The sequence below is a fragment of the Lepidochelys olivacea genome (assembly GCF_965140295.1).
Source record: "Lepidochelys olivacea isolate rLepOli2 genome assembly, chromosome: 1".
In the NCBI taxonomy this organism is placed as follows: domain Eukaryota; kingdom Metazoa; phylum Chordata; order Testudines; family Cheloniidae; genus Lepidochelys; species Lepidochelys olivacea.
The window spans coordinates 263,983,787-264,000,708 of NC_140411.1; the positions used below are offsets into that span (position 1 = coordinate 263,983,787).

The following is a 16,922-nucleotide window of genomic DNA, read 5'->3' on the forward strand; positions in this document are numbered from 1 at the left end:
AAGCACTGGAATAAATTGCTGAGGAGGTTGTGGCATCTCCATCATTGAAGATTTAGACAAACACCTGTCAGGGATGGTCTAGATAATACTTAGTCCTGACTTGAATGTAGGGTGTAGACTAGAAGACCTCTCAAGGTCTCTTTCAGTCCTACGATTTTATGATTGTTGTCTACCAGCCTGCAGTGCCTTAAAATTTATTGCTGGGGAAGATTCCCCCACCCTGTTACATGATTTGCAATGGATCTAGAGGCTATCAGGGTTTCCTGCTGGTTAAGCATCAGTGAATAGAATAATTAGCTGCATTTAACATCTGTCACAAAGCCACCACATTGATTTTTCTGTAGCTTTAACCAAGGCTCACAGCAGCCATTCCAATCTGTTTCCAAGTTAATTAAACTGGAAAGGAAAATAAAAATGCCTCTTACAAATGGAATGTTTTATGTAACTGCCTTTAATGACAGCATTTATGACCCATTATGTGGTCTGTTTTTGCAACATGGTGACCCTACCCTTATTCCTGTCACGGTTTGAGGACCTTATTCCCATCACTATCATGGTGGGCTCCTTAAAATGGAATCTTTCCTTTTTTTCATATAAAACAAGTGGCCTACAGCCTATCAAATCATGCCAGACATTACATTGGTGGAAGTGGAAGTGATACAGGTGGAAGTTCTTGTTTGAAGACTTGGCCATGCTGGAGGAACACCTTTGTCTCTGCTGCAGTGAGATGATAAAAGGTAACTGAAGTTCCTGAGCTCCAGCAGAGAGGCCTAGTGATTTCCCCAGAGTTAGGCGCCTACTCCTTAGAAGCTGGGGAGAATTCAGAATCTCTTCTGGAGTAAGAAAAACCAAACCAAACCACTTACAAATATAAGGGTTATCCAGCCACCTTCATTTCAGGATCTAACATCAAAGGTCAGTACATAGGCCATTGGGCCAGTCTGCTTTAACATGGTTCATCTTCATCTGACCATGAAATGCTGATTTGGCAGTCAGTCAATCACACATCCACCCACCGCTGCAGTGAAATAAATTTGCCATCTCAATTGCCAGCCTCATCATAATGAGGCAACAAAGCCAAGCAAGAAATTAGACTGAAAATCCAAATATAAGCTTTAATCAAGGTACAGACATCATAGTGTTCAATGAAATATCTTGTCACAAGGTACAAAAATACTTTGTAAGTTAAGTAATTTTTCCTTCACAAATAATGTACAGATATTATGTACTGTAAGCCCTACAATTAATTTCTATATCATATCCATTGTGCATTTTCTTAGAATTTCATCTCCTTTAGGATTAAGTGGTCTATTCTGAAAAGGATTCTCCCCAGTTCCCTTTCCAGACCACCTTGAAACACAGCAGAGTATTTGCTGGGCAAAACTGTCAAGCAAACACATGATACATTGCTGTCTAAGGTAGTGACTGGCGAAGGGTCTGATCCTGTAAAAATACATGAATAACTTTATTGATGCGAGAGGTAAACTGGTGGGACAACGCACATGAGCAAATTTACTAACATGCACAAATATTTGCAGGATCAGGTTCTATAGCAAGAAAGAGCTCAGCCAATGAGAACCTCATGCTTTGAAAAGCAATCCCCCATATCTTGTAACTATCTTCCTTGAAAATAAGTAAGCAATTCTGGGGCCCTGCATTCGTGGTTGATTAGCTTCATGTTCAGAATTAATCTGACTTTGGCCAAGGGACAGCAAATCCTTTTGGACAAAAAGGAAAGAGATAAAGAGGTTATAAATTGATCAGCAGGATCCATCTCAAAATGGATGTTGCTCAGGATGTGGTGTGTTCCACCCTGAAGTAGGCCAGGAATATTAAAAACATGTTAACTGTTAATGGTAAGTTAATCACTAAGATAACACAATCCTTCTTCCATTTGCCATCACCACTCTTGTGCTGAAGCAGATTTGCTGAGTTACTTTAAAGATGATTCTTCTTTGGAGGCCAGAAGAACTATTTTAAAATATAAACCTCTCAAATTGCCACAGTACATCTTATGCAGTACTGTGGGAGCTGGTGCAAAGGAGTCTGGAGTGCCTGTGAGGGGCAGTTTGAGTTGCTGAACATTGGAATCAAAGTATGAAAAAGGTTGAGAACCCTTGAACTAGACACTGGGATTGATGTAGAACAGAAAAAATGCCACTCGGATCTGGGTGGGAAGAGCATGGAATTCAAATCCCTTCTGTCCAAAAGAAATCCTTCATATCAAAGTCATGGAAATTTTGTGCAGTCCAACTGCAGTACTCTTTTTGCTCCATTTGAGAGTTTGGCAGTCACTTTAATGTTTGATGATAGGCCAGCTACAAACGAAGACTACAAGGAAGGGGGGGGAGGGAGGGAGGGTGAATGAAGGGGAGGGGCTAGGTTCCATGCCCTCCAGCTATGCACAAAAAGATGGCATCTGACCTGGTTTTCTTGGTGGTACTGTCTTAGACAGCCACTCTGTTTTCTTTGGCCCACTTCTTCATGATGCGGATGATATACTCTACCTGAGGGTTACCAGTGCTCCTTAGGAGATGTAACACTTCCCGCAGTGTCTCTCTGAGAAGACAGAAGACAAAGGTTTAAAGCAGGGTGACGATCACTTGGCTAGAAACAGCTGAAATTTTGGTGCATCTTTACATTTGAAGGATTGCAAAGCACAGACTCTAGGTATGCAATCTACTTCACCTACAACTGAGGAGGAAGGTGACAGCTAATAAACACCACAGTAAACCTACACAATTGTATGAGTCAAGAAATAAAGAATACTGTATCTAGTTGCAACTAGAAGGGAAATTCCAAATCAGCAAAAAATTATTATTCATATTGTAGCTTGCCAGGATATAAAAATTAACATTCCTACTCTTGCAAAAAATGCCACAAGACATTTAACGGCAAATTGTTAGAGCTTCAGTTTTTCAGGCCATCTGACAGACAACTTCAACAGCACAGCAACCCCTATTTCAACACTGGCGCACCACTCAGCACTAATTAGTCAATGCGTTTTGACCACATGAAGCATTATGTATTTTTGATTACTAAGAAAGAAGAGTGCTTCCTTCAGAACATCACTCCCTGAAATACCCTATGTTTTCCTTGGAGGGTTCCCATTCAACTACTAACCAGATCAAATCTTGTTTAGCTAGAGATATCTGATGAATTAATTCATAGATTGAGGTGGTTTGCATTTAGGGGGAACAAGACCTGACATAATAAGTATATCAGTTTGTTTCTCAGATGTCTGCCATCTCCATGCAGAATTCAGATTTTGTGGAAGGATTAACTCAATTCCAGTTCAGAGATTGAGATGGACTAGTGTATCTGCACTACCTTAGTAAGGGGCACTGTTAGAAAATGGAAGGCATACAAGGGAGACAGTAACAGATGTGAGGGCTATGGGTGCTCCTGTTTTCTTGAAAGGTATGCATTTAAGAAAGCAACTGCAACTCCTCTTCTGTGTGGCCCCAAATGGGGGGAAAAATAAGAATTCTAGAGATTATATGAATCTTAACCGAAACGTAGAGGAACTCTGCCAGAGGGAAAATTGGACGGTGCATTAGTTAATGCCACTGCTTGCAGAGCTTGGTCACCCAGCAGCACAGTAGACTTTTTACTGCAGAACAGGAACAGAAGGCATCCCCTCTATCCTCCCCCATTCCCCTATCCAGTGAGGTAGACCAAAAGCAAAACAATCTATCAAATCAATGGGAAGGACCATTTCCTATTTTCTCTTGGAGGTTTAATCAAACCAATATCCAAGCTAAGCTTGGACTGAACAAAATTTGCAGAAATAGAGATTGGGCCTTCACTAAAAACATTCATTTATCATTCAGAAATATGTTCTTCGTCCTTTCTGGAGTTGTGAGTAACCATCCACCTATTTTAATTCTGCCATCCTTGAAATTCCAAGACCAAGGAGGAGTGGATAGACTTCCATCCACAAGCCATCAGTACCTCTCCCATATCAGTGAAATGAGGTCCTCCCTCCCTGCCTTTAGGGAATAAGCATGCTGCGTCTGTAGTTTAGCTACTACAAGAACAATGACCAGCAACCTATTTGGGATCCCTGCATTGCAGAGCACTAGCTGATGGACTATCCTCCATAACATATCCTGTCCCTGCTGGGCTGGAGGATAGAGACCAAAAATGGTTATTGAGTGTGCAACTAGTGGGGCAGCACAGGTCTCTTTCAAAAGACAAAAAAAAAAAAATGGAGGGTTAGGGGACGTCTGTTCCTGATGTCATGCATCTCTTCACAAAAGCAGCTGTCACTGTGGTTCTAGCTACAGCTAGCTGGGAACAGAAGACTAACGAGAGAAGTTCATACACAGCAACGGTACGTACTTGGGTTCTCGGCCAGCTAAGATCATTTGGAAGATGCCCACACAGGCACCCCTCTTGCCTTCCCAGTATTCAGGATTAGGGTCCAGTCTCTCCAGAACATCAAAGGCTTTGGCTGAATAGTAAAACTGGCCCATCTGTGTAGGAAGAAAAAAAAAAACATTACACATTTCAGGTCACAAGACTGCCCATACAGAATGAGATCCAAAGTTACGGGCTGGTTCTGATGCTGTTTGTCTGGTGTGAACAAGTCATAGGAATAGCATGCATTTTCCTGTTCTTCCCAGGTAGTCTGTAACTAGAACAGGTACATTCCAATTCCACATAGGCTATGTACAGACTAGGAAAATAGATGATGTTTTATCTAGCGTGATTTTAAACAGGACTTTGAATCTAGTATAGACAGGCCAAGTTGTGGCCTTTATTAACTGGTCATGATCAACTCTAGACTCCCCACTAGGTAAACCACATTCAACTAACATGAGTTAATAGAGCTAGTCAAAAATGGCATCCCTTTATTTTTGTATGTAATGTTGTAGCCATGTTGATTCCAGGATATTAGAGAGATAAGGGGGATGAAGTAATATATTTTATTGGACCAACTTCTGTTGGTGAGAGAGAAACTTTAAGGCTTACACAGTGTCGTCGACCTGAAGAAGAGTTCTGTGTAAATTCAAAAGTTTGTCTCTCTCACCAACAGAAGTTGGTCCAATGAAAGACATTACCTCACCCACCTTGTCTCTAATCCCCTTATTTTTGTCAATTTCAATTTTTTTTTCCAATTAGCCCTAGTCTTTATGCATGACCTTCCCTGTATACCCTAGGTGCAAACTCCTGTTTAAAAGCATGTTAGTTAAAATAAGTTTATCCAAGTTTTAAAACATGATGGATTTTCCTAGTCTAGATATGGTCATAAAGACAGATCTGAAGGCTGCTGGGATATTAATTCAGAACTAATTTTTACCCCTCTCTATAAAAGTAGAAGAAAAATCAAATGCAGTAGAGTTGCAATTCTGAGCTTTCCTGAACCTACGGGAATATCATGTGTACACCCAACTAGTCCACCTTAGTTATCTACTTGCAGGATAGGTCATGGGGCACCTGGATAAGTACAGATGGGGAACACTCATTTCTTCTCTTGGGCCTTTTCTTAGGTGGGGTTTAAAAGGTGTAATGTGCTAACATGTTTTAAAAGTCTACGGTACATAAGGCAGTGTATATTTTAATATATGCTAGTTGGTCAAGTTAAAGCCTAGGGCAGTTTAGCACACATTCAAGTATATGCTCCCTTGTCTACACTAGACTTCTAAAACATATTAGTTAGCCTGTGTTAGCAAACACATGCTAACAACCTACCTTTAAATCCTGGTCTAGACACGGCCTTGATTTTAGTGGGGAGGACCCGTGGGAAATTAATCAGGAAACATAGCCTCAATTCCCTCAAAGGGTATCTAATCACAGAAGCATTTAGCTTCATATTTGTTCTCATAAGAGTGAAAAAAGTTTAAACACATGTGCACACAGTCCTGGGAGAAAGACAATTTCCAGCAATGCATTGCTACATTATCACAGGACAATTATCAATGTGCTTTTGAAATCTTTCATGGCCTGTTTCTCAATCTAAAGGAGTGGGCAAGAATCCCAGTGCTAGAGGCTGAAGACATTGATCTCATCTCTTAGTTTATTGTACCTACTTTTGAAGGTGGAAAAATAAACACCAGAGCATCTGTGCTAAGACTGACAAGGTAGGTAAGGTAAAACCTTTTACTGAACCAACTTCTGTTGATGGAAGGGACAAGCTTTTGAACTTCACAGAGCTCTTCTTTGTCTGTGGAAAGTAAGTGAACCATATGAACTCAATACAAGTTGGGACAGACTGTTAAGCATTAAGGGGTTTACACATGCTGTAGGAGACCTCTTAGAAGGAAGTGGACAATTAAGGGTTAGCAGGCAGTAGGGTGCATAGGAAATCATAATGAGCCATAAAACCACTGTCTCAGTTTAGCCCATGATTTGTAGTGTCTAGCAGAGTTATTTAATTTAAATTCCCAAGCTCCTCTTTTGAAGCTGTTGTGAAGGTTTCCTTTGAGGATGAGGATTGTGACATCAGATATGGAGTGATCATTGCGTGAAAAGTGTTTGCCAGGGGTGATGATGTTTTTGTCTTATATCATTTTCCTGTGAGAGCTCACTTAAAAGTGCAGTGATTGTCTGGTTTCACCCACATAGTTGTTAGTGCGGCATATGATGCCCTAGATGAGGTACACATGTGCTAGGCATCTGTAGGACCCATGGATCTTGAAAGGTTTGTTGTGTGGGGGTACTGATCAATGTAGCAAGGGAGGTATGTCTGCAGGTTTTGCATCTGTTGTTCTGGCAGAACCTGGTGCCACTTTAAATTGGTGGGGTCCTGGTCTTTGGGAAGCTTCCTTCTGATGATGAGCTTAGTGAGGCTGGGGGGTTATTTGAAAGCCAGAATAGGGGGTTCAGGAAAGATTTCTTTCAGAATGTGGTCCCCATCATGTATGGGTTATAATTGTTTTATGACACCCCGTATGTGGGTTTTCCCACCCTCTGTTGAAGCAGGTTCTCCTGGGATATCTAAATGGCCCATTCCACACTGTGATCTATTTCTCTGGTGGAGGGTCCTTGTTTAGTGAATGCAGTTTTGAGTGTGATTAAATGCCTGGCTGTTGATAACAAATTTCTTCGTGTGTCTGGGGTGGTTGCAAGAGCTGAGGAGGTAAGTGTAGTGATCTGTGGATTTCTTGCGTACAGTCATTTGTAGGATCTCATTGCTGAAGCTGACTGTGGTATCCAGGAAGTTGATACTGGTGTGACTGTTTTCTAGGGAGTATGATGGATGGGCAGTTGTAGTTGAAGTTGTGGTGGAAATCTGAAGGAACTGAGGTCATCTGTCCAGAGGAAGAAAACATCACTGATGTACCTCATGTATGTCATTGGTTTTGTGGTGCATTTTTCCAAAAATTTTCCTCGAGGTGGCCCATGAAGAGGTTGGCATACTGGGGGGGCCATCTCAATACTCATGGCTGTTCCCAATATTTGGAGAAAGTGTTTGTTAAATGTGAAGTTGCTATGTGTGAGGATGAATTTGATGAGTTTGGTGATGCGTTCAGGTGGATTTTTGAGTGTTATATATTATCTTGTAAGTATTTGAGACAGGCAGCAATGCTGCCATGGTGAGAAATGTTGGTGTATAGGGAACGTGACATCCATGGTGGCAAGGATGGTGTTCTCAGGGAGGATGTTGATGATGGAGTTTCTGGAGGAAGTCAGTAACATCTTGGAGGAAGGTGGGCCTTTGTGCGGTGAGTGGTTTGAGGATGGTTTCTGAGAGACCTAATATTCCTTCAGTAAAAGTCTTGTGATCAGATATGATGGATCTGCTTGAGTTCCTTTGTTTGTGTATCTTGGGAAGCTTGTAGCAGGTCTCTGCAGTGGGTTTGTGGGGGATGAGGTTGTAAGATTCACAGTCTGGGCTGGAAGGGCAGAATCTGCTGTCCCAGAAAGAACTCCAATGTATAGCCTCTTGTTGTGTCTATATTAGATTTTTCTCTTAAAATTTCCCATTGCTCCCACCATTGAAACCCTACTAGAGATAAAAATTGTGATTAGCCCTACTGTAGCCCAGTCACCAGTCTAACTAGAAGACATGCTGGTTTAAACGTTGACAGATCTCTATCAGCCTCTATACATTATGGAGCTTCACTAAAAGTAGCAATGGTGAGGAATTTTAAGAAGAGGAGCCTGCTGTAGACAAGGCATCTGAGTGTAGGCAAGGCCACAGAATTAACAAACTAGATACCAGGCCTCAAAGTGAAGACTCACCTTGTAGCAGTCATTTGCAATGAGTTGCAAGAGACTGAAGGACTCCCCTGAGGTTTCCATCTTCAAGTAGAGCTCCCAGGCCAGTCGAGGCTTCTTATTCATGATATCTACAATGAGAATAGAAAGTTGGAGAAGGTGAAGAAATGCCATAGTGACAACAGGACTAAAATGTTCGTAATCTTATCACCCCCTTCATCAAAGTGCCTGCTCCCTACTGAAAGACATGGGGTTTGAATGAAAGCTAACCATCCCCTCAGCCACATCAATGATGGTGGTAAAGTGCTACAGTTTGTAAACATAAGAAAGAAGAGTTATGAAATCTACACCACGTCAGATTTATATTTCACAGATACAGCACTTACTATGCTGGAACTCAATGGTCTATCTAGTGGCATCCTGCCTGGTGACACATTAGATCAGTCCATTGCTCTAGCTAGTCTGGTATTCTGCCCCTGACTACAGACAATACCAAATGCTTAACAGGATGAGGGAAAGGGGGATGGAAATAAAACCCAAGAGAAATCCCATAACATGTAGCTAGTTATACAATGCTATACATGAAAGAAACAATTCCTGATCCCCATTTTATGCTTTAAAGCTGAAGTTTATATTGCTCTCATTATCTTAGTTTGCACACACTAACTACAAAAGTAAAGAAGTCCTAGCCACCTAAGTCAGCAGAGTTTTAGACCCAAAAGGTTATCTACAGCTCAACACATGAACCTCTTTAGTTTCAGATACTACCAATAGCTCTAAGTTCCATTTCATTGCTCCAAAGAAAGATAAAAATATCCACAAGATCCTTGCCATTGTGCACCCTATGAGGTGCACATATTCCATAGATCCATAGATTCCATATTCCATAGATCTTGTGGTCATTTTAACAGTGCATATGTGAGCAAGAACTGCCACCAGCCATTAACCTGAAACATCTCTGGTATAACACAACTAGTCACAAGTGCCAGAATAGACTTTTTCATGAATCCCCATAACAGAGTTTCATCCAATACTTTTAGAGACAGAAAATTCCACAAACAGACCCTCTGAAGATAAGAAAGTATTTAACCTAAAGTTTGGCTTGTTAATTCCAGGCATATCCCAATGTTTTCTTATTATGAAGAGAAAAAAATCCCCTTGGATCAGGTGTCTATGTCCTCTCAGAGTTCCACCAGACATTCATTCTGTGCACTGGTCATTAATATGGGGAAAAATTCTTGTGCTCTTCAAGGTGAGGGAATGCTTGGCATTATGTATACAGAAGTCAAGTGGAATAACAATCATTTCTGACATTTATCAGAGATACCAATATAAATCCCTCACACTGCACTAGAAACGTACTCTGCACAACCAACCTCTCTCTATCTGATTCTAAGAAAAACTATAATCTAGGGATAACTACATTAAAAATTACAATAACTTCTCATATGTCCGGGCACAAACTGTCCACCGACTGGAGTCAGGAAGAAATCCACCCTTCCTTCGCAACCTACATGGTATAGTATTGTACAAGTAGGTGCATTATGGGGAAGTTACATCCTGTTCTGAAATATCCTGAAATGGCCACCATTGGAGATAGTACATAAGAACAGGTAATTATTGGACTCTCCTGGTATGGCAGAAACTGAGACACCAGACTAGATTTTTCTTTCTTCAGCTTCGGTAGTAGCACACTCAGCAGAGAGGACACAGGTCTTAGTCGCACATATGATGACCAGATGTCTGAGCACTGAAAACCTCACAAACCATGATTCCTTATGGGGAAAAAATGTCGTTATAATTTAGTAACAACTAGCAATTTGTGCATTGTGACAAAGCTCTGTCCTTGCCTCCGTGGGTCCCACATTTCCTAGCAGATTTCGCTAGCCTCAGAGGCTCACTGTGACCCTCCACATAACCCTTCTCTCTCTAGAGACAAGGGTCATAGTCTACTGAGCCATTTTCATCAGAAGCCAGCGAGGGAGGTGAGGAGAAGTTATCCTTCCTTGTACAGTCTCTGTTGCCTCCCAGTCTCAGTGATTAATCGGGGGCAAAGGGCGGGGGGAGAGGAGCCCGGGCCCACCCTCTACTCCGGGCTCCAGCCCAGGGACCCTAATAGTATCAGCTATGGTAGCTGACCTTTTAGAAACATGACATGTACAATTCCCTGGGCTACTTCCCCCACAGCAGCCCTCACTTCCTCAAGCTCAACTTCACCCTTACCTCAGGGCCTCCTTCCTTGTGCCTGATATGGTGTGTACTACTCAGTCTCTCCAACAGTGCAACTTCCTCCCACAGCTCCTGACATGCACACCCACCTGACTAACTGGGAGGCTTTTAACTAGTTTCAGCCAGCCCCTGATTGGCTTCAGGTGTCCCAATCAACCTAGCGTTCTCCCTGCCTTCTGGAAAGTTCTTAATTGGCCCCCGGTGTCTTAATTGACCTGGAGCAGCTGCCATTTCACTTATCCTGGTACCAGGGATTTGTTTAGCCTGGAGCTAATATATCTATCTCCCACTACTTTTCTATAGCCATCTGGCCTTGCCCCGTCACAGCATATAGAGAAACAGTGTGCCATGCTGGGAAGCGAAACAGTAATGGCTTTTCATCTCCTCTTTGAGATAAGGTCTAAATAATTGGTACAATAGCTTGAGACCACACATATTACATACAGTCCTGAATTAGTTGCATTTCCAGCATCTCTAGCCTCCTGCAAATATTTGAGGACAGAAATATCCAAGGGGTGATCTGAAGGCCAAAAATATAACTTGGTTAAAAAAATAATTAGATAAATTCATGGAGGACAGGTCCATCAGTGGCTATTGGCCAAGATGGCTAAGCCTCTGACTGCCAGATTCTGGGACTGGAGGACAGGGATGGATTACTCGATAATTGCCCCATTCTGTTCATCCCCACAGAAGCATCTGGCATTGGCAGAAGACAGGATATTGGGCTAGATGGATCACTGATCTGAGCCAGTGTGGCCATTCTTATGTTCCTACAATATCTGCTCATACTCAGAAATTAATATGCCAGAATATTTTATATTTCTATAGCATCTTTCATCCAGCAGGATCCCAAAGTAATATATATACTTTACACATGAAGGGATAATTTCATCCACCACTGAAAGCAGCTGCCCATGTAATAAGTTGTGGTAACTGTTTAGAAGCACACCTCAACATTTTAAGAGATATGGAAGAATACAGCAACTCTAATGAAACTTCAGTGGAAACTTAGCATGAAGAAAATGATTTCTAATGCTACAATTACCTAATGTACCCAAGAATAATTAACTTTTCTTATGAAAGTTCCATGGGATCTTTTAATGACCACAAGGATCTTATAGCATCCCTAGCACTGTAGTAGGGAATTGCTTTAGTACAGAATTAAATGGAAGCGCATCACCTACTGAATCAGCACCACCATTTAATTCTGCATCTTGGGTTCTCCCATCAGGTAAAACTTTATTCATGGGTGTGACACATGGCCAGAAAGGGTTAAGCATCCTGCAGGATAAATGACCCTAATTCAATCTTTAGGGACATACTGGTAGATAATGTTTGTGGTTTTGTGTGTTTACATATATACTTTAGAGGTTAACAATGTAACCAAATAGTTCTTGTCTTTGCTGTATTCTATTAATTGAGATCAAAAGGAGATCTTAACATTTAAATGAACTGTAAATATAGTGATATCACTGTTTTGATCTCTCTTTGAAATGTATAGCAAATCACCTGCGAATAGTGGAAAACAGGTAATTGCCTTATGTTAATCCCTGTAGCTAATTACCAATGATTCTTAGGAAATAAGTCTACTTCAAAGTCTCGATGATTGCCTATTGTTCGCCTAAGAACTCCGAGCTGTCAAGAGAAGACATAGAACTGCATAAAAAACCCTTGGGTCCTGATCCTTTTTATCTCAGATCTGCTTGATGCTTTACACAGGGGAAGCTTCAATTTTAAGACTGAGATCTCCAGTCCCACCTGGATCACCCTGAATATGAATGTTGGACTATAACCTATGGACTAATTCTGAAAGAACTCTTTGCAACTACAAAGCTTACCATCTCTACTATAAAACTGATCTCAGAACTGTACTCAAGACTGTATGTATTCTGATCTTTTAACTAATACTCTCTCTCTTTTCTTTTTAAATAAATTTTAATTTAGTCAATCAGAATTGGCTGTAAGTGTGTATTTTGGTAAGATCTGAGATATTCCTTAACCTGGGAGGTAATGTGTCCGATCCTTTGGGATTGGTAGAACTTTCTTCTATGATGAATAAGATTTTCAGTAATTCTCATATCTGACTTGGGTGTCTGGCTGGAAGCCCAAGGCTGGGTTGCTTTAAGGGAACTGTGTTTTGGCTTCTTGGTAACCAGTAAGGTATTTTAGAAGCTGTTTTGTGTTGGCTTGGTATTGGAATATCCACCAGCTTTGGGGACTGTCTGCCCCATTCTTTACAGTTTGCCCTAATTGAGTAACTTCAGTGTGGCTCCCCTGGGACCCTGGTCACAATGGGTAAATGTCAAAACATAAAATTCACAATAAACCAAATATTCTAGAGTTATGGATTCATGAAGTAAGAAACTGTGAGGTCCCCAAGCAGAATCAGGGATGTTTGGTCAATGTTTGTGGTGTAGAAGTCTACAGTTACCTGTCTAGGAAAGGCATAGCATAGATGGTGACCCTATCTCCAACACAGTATAATGAAGCTACTGTTGCTGCTCTGAAAGTCATTGGGGTGGGAAAAGGGCAGTCTAATGAACACTCTTACTGTTGTGCTGAGGCTACAAGGAAAGAGTTGCCTCAGGAAAAGTCTCCATATTTGAGCTGCACAGGCCTGTAGCAAAGGCCACCTCTGTGGTACTCTGCTCTGAAACAGTGGTACTGCCCATGTGCTCTCAAATTGACAAAATGCCACCTAAAGTAAGTGACATTGGCGAGCAATAATCATAGTAACAGCCACCATGTTCTTTATTTATCTAGATATTCTATGGTCTTCTTCACCAAAGTAGTTGAGCATTGCATAATCACTAATGGCTTTCATCTTCACAGCATCCCTTTGAGTTAGGGAACTACTGTCCCCATTTTATAGATGGGGAACTGAGGCACAAGTGTAAGTGACTTATGCAAGATCACAGAGTAAGTCTGTAGAATTGAACCCAGGGCCCTGACTGCTAGCTTGGTACCCTATCCACTAGACTATCTTTCCCTTCCACTCACCTCTTCCTATTCCTCTAAGGTTTTATATTGTACATCATTTGTATATTAGCACCTTTTCATGAGAGGGATTTTGTAAAAACTGGAGCGAACCAATATTAATGTAATAGCAATTAATGTAATCTATTATAATTGGCAGTCTCTGCTCAGACAATGTCCTGGACTTGGAAGAATGAGGTCCTGCAGGTCAGGAAGGAGGTGCATTGGCAGAGCTTTGTTGGGCCAGAACTGAAATAGGAGTGGTTATGCAGCCAAAGATATACTGCTTGCACAATACTTGCTCGCACTACAGCTGGCTAGAGCCAGTGCTATTTGCACTTCACTTTCATAAGTACTAAATCCACACACAACAATAAAAACTATTATGGAAGGTGGATTGGCAACACTAATGCAAAACAGGAGGATCCACATCCTGCAATCTTGCAAGTAAAGTGACTCACAGCAACGAGCCAGCCAGCTAAGGTAAACATAATCATTCTTTATCTTCTCACTCTGGATCAAGAGAAACACCTGCAGGAAAGAAGGAAAAGAAAATTATGTGCATCTGCTCTCCCATATACATAGTAGACATGTCCTTGTTGCAATATGTAGCCAAGTCCCAGGCCAGAGAATACTCAACAACAGCTTGATGAGAAGAATTAGGGTGTGAAATTGTAATCCACAGGGGCATCTCTGTATATCTGGTAAAGTGGGGAATTCAAACAATACAACATTTATCATGGGATTAGCTGGAGCTCTAAAATGCCAAACTATGGCGTGGCCTCACTTGAACAGCTGCCAGCGGGTGTTGGTACATAGCAAGCCAGCCATAAAGGAAGACAGGGGCTGAGAGAAGAGACTAGTTTGCATAGGCAGCAATTGAGAATGCATTAATTTAGAATGCAGTGCAAAGAATGAAATCAGTGTCTTTCTGAAATACCAGAAGTCTCACTGTAATGATGATCCCTTCCCACCCCTCTGCCTCATATTGTATGTAACAGAGCATTCCTGGACTAGCAATAACAGTCCTTAACCATTAGTTTTATCAAGGCTGTCAAAATACTAGATTTTTACAACATATAGTGGAGTTACAGTCATTCCACATCTAAGGAGGGCTGGGGGTGATCTTGTTGAGTTCCTGAGGTCTACGCTAGAACGTTAGGTTGACCTAAGTTGACTTGTTTTGCATCTATCCACACCACACCTGACGCAGGTACCCACGAACACCATTGCAATAACAACCCCCCAACAACCCAAAGCTAAAGTCTATGTTCCTCCATCAACATAGTGCTAGAATAGACAGTGCATTACCTGCGTCAACTCTAGCAGTCTTTCAGGAAAAAGCTGTCACCATATTGCTCCTGGGACTCAAATTTAAAACTCAAAATAAAACCATTTCGGTTTTTTTTGGTCTTCAAAAATCACACAATTTGCTTAAAATAAAATCACATGGGTTTTGGGGGGTTTTTTGGTCTGTCCTCTGGTTTTTTTTAACCCTTGTGGGAAATCTCTCTTCCTTCTTCCCAGCAGCCAATTGCTTTTGTGCATTTCAGAGATAATTCAACATCAGATGCACACACAAAAAAAAGCTATGTGTGGGGAGAAATGAACCTCCTTAAGCACTACTGGATGATATTGAATAGGATGGGGAGCATTTCCTCTTTCTTTCCTCGTCCCAGGGGAAGAAAGTTTGTTTCTCACGCACCTCCAAGGGGGACACCTAAAGCTCTCATCTATCTGGTCTCTGTTGCTCAGTGATCCATACTCCACCTGAACAAGCCCTAAGTATGCCTGTGATCTCAGGCAGAGTACACAGAACACTGATCAAGAGAGCATTCCTTGATCAGTTAGAGATAGATTGGAGTTCTGCACTCAAAGCATGATCCCCACATACCCAACCATATGAGGTTAGCAGGACTCTGACTCCTCTGAATAAGCAAGATATATATCTTCACTGAAAGCAAGATATATATCTCAATTCCTGCAGGAAGCAGCAGATCCATTTCCACACAATATGCAGAATCAGAAAGGTGTGGGGATGAAAGTGTGTGTGTGTGTGTGTGTGTGTGTGCTGGGGGTGGGGGACGGGACGTAGGAAAGAATTCCATTGTTGTTGTTTTTTAAGAAAGCATGTACATACCTCCTCACCCTCGCTGGTATTGCCAGTGGCAGCTTTGGCTTGGGCGTAGTTAAAGTTAAAAGTGTCATCATTGTAGAAATAACTCTGGAAAATAAGCCAGACCGACAGAAAATCATGGTGTACAACATTAAAAATAAAGACCAAAAATCTAAGTCAGCCTATTGCAGACAATTTGAAAAAACCTAAATGATACACTGTAAACATTAGGCATTTACAAACAGTGGCTAAAGAATTATGGAGGGGCTTTCCATCCTGAGTCTGTGATTACAATAAAAACTGAAACATTCCTGGGTATTAATCATGGTTGGTTTGGAGAATGTTCCAAGCCAAAAATTACAGTGCGGCAGCTTTTGTTGGGTTTGGCTTTCATTCTGCACATGCTAAGACCCGCTATGAGGCTGTGGCCACTTCCTCCATGACCCCTCATATATCCGCTACACGTTAAAATCCGGGCTGGTGAACAGGTAGCCCCGACTCTCCAGTGGTTTAAAAGAGTGAGCAGTGGGGCTCTCTTGCTTTGTGAGGCTATTTAGGTGACATTCAGAATCATAATACTGTGCTGAATATTCTCCCTCAACAATGGTTTTGTCAGGGTTAGAAAAAAGTACCAGGGTTAGCGAAACTTGGTAAGCAAGAAGCTAGCTTCTCTGCATCACCACTTCCTTTTGTACAGATACAGCCAGCCTTCTCGCTCAAAGTTCACTTCTAAGTCCTTCAGCACTGGATGCCAGAGAATTTCAATGCTACCCTTCCTGTGACTTTACACCTCAGAATTCTTTATGCTGTGGGAATCAGCACAAATAAGGCCACGTCCATTCTACAACTTTTAAGAGAGTCTGTTATCAGCTATTGACTTGGTCAGCTATAAACATGATTAAAAACTCTGACAGCAACTACGGTCAGCTAACACCATTTCACCCCAGTTAGGGTGTATCTGCACTACAGAAGTGAACATAAGTTGGGGGGAAACAGACCTTGTGTAAGTACTAATGCTTCTGTGAATTCACAGTAGCCATGCCCTTCTGGTTGCAGAACAGGCACATTTTCTACCCTGCACTAGACTCACTATTGTTATCTTGGGTCTTGTAGAACTGGATCTTAAGTCCCTTGATCTTTTCATAACACTGCTTGCTGTTCTGAGTAATGTATATCTCAGCTAGCTTCTCAGACACTCAGTTGTACATTAACGTGTTCCTTATGCCCAGGACTCATTTTGGCCTGGATTATCTCATCTCCCCAGATGGTCATCAGTGCCAGTATGTTGCCCTCAGACCAGCTGGCACACTCATAGCAAGGCGTCCTTTGAGACATGCAGTTTTAACTCAATCACCGATAAAGGGGATTACTGAGGAAATATAATGCAAATGAGTTCCATAGTGTGCTCAGCTCTACTTGTAAAGCTAAGTGGCTT

At 41.6% G+C, this 16,922-nt stretch overlaps 1 protein-coding gene across 5 annotated transcripts in view; it reads right to left on the bottom strand.

Moving 5' to 3' along the window:
• Positions 1-1,095: 1,095 nt before the first annotated feature.
• IFT56 (intraflagellar transport 56) overlaps positions 1,096-16,922 on the bottom strand; it is an 89,439-nt gene continuing 73,612 nt past the window's right edge. For all 5 annotated transcript variants that reach the window (XM_084617790.1, XM_084617789.1, XM_084617793.1 and 2 more), the window contains 5 exons: positions 15,512-15,595; positions 13,833-13,902; positions 8,191-8,297; positions 4,345-4,478; positions 1,096-2,559 (listed from right to left, as the gene is read on the bottom strand). In XM_084617790.1, coding sequence (XP_084473916.1) covers positions 2,448-2,559; positions 4,345-4,478; positions 8,191-8,297; positions 13,833-13,902; positions 15,512-15,595 — 507 coding nt within the window. In that variant the 3' untranslated portion in view covers positions 1,096-2,447. The remainder of the gene's footprint in view (positions 2,560-4,344; positions 4,479-8,190; positions 8,298-13,832; positions 13,903-15,511; positions 15,596-16,922) is intronic.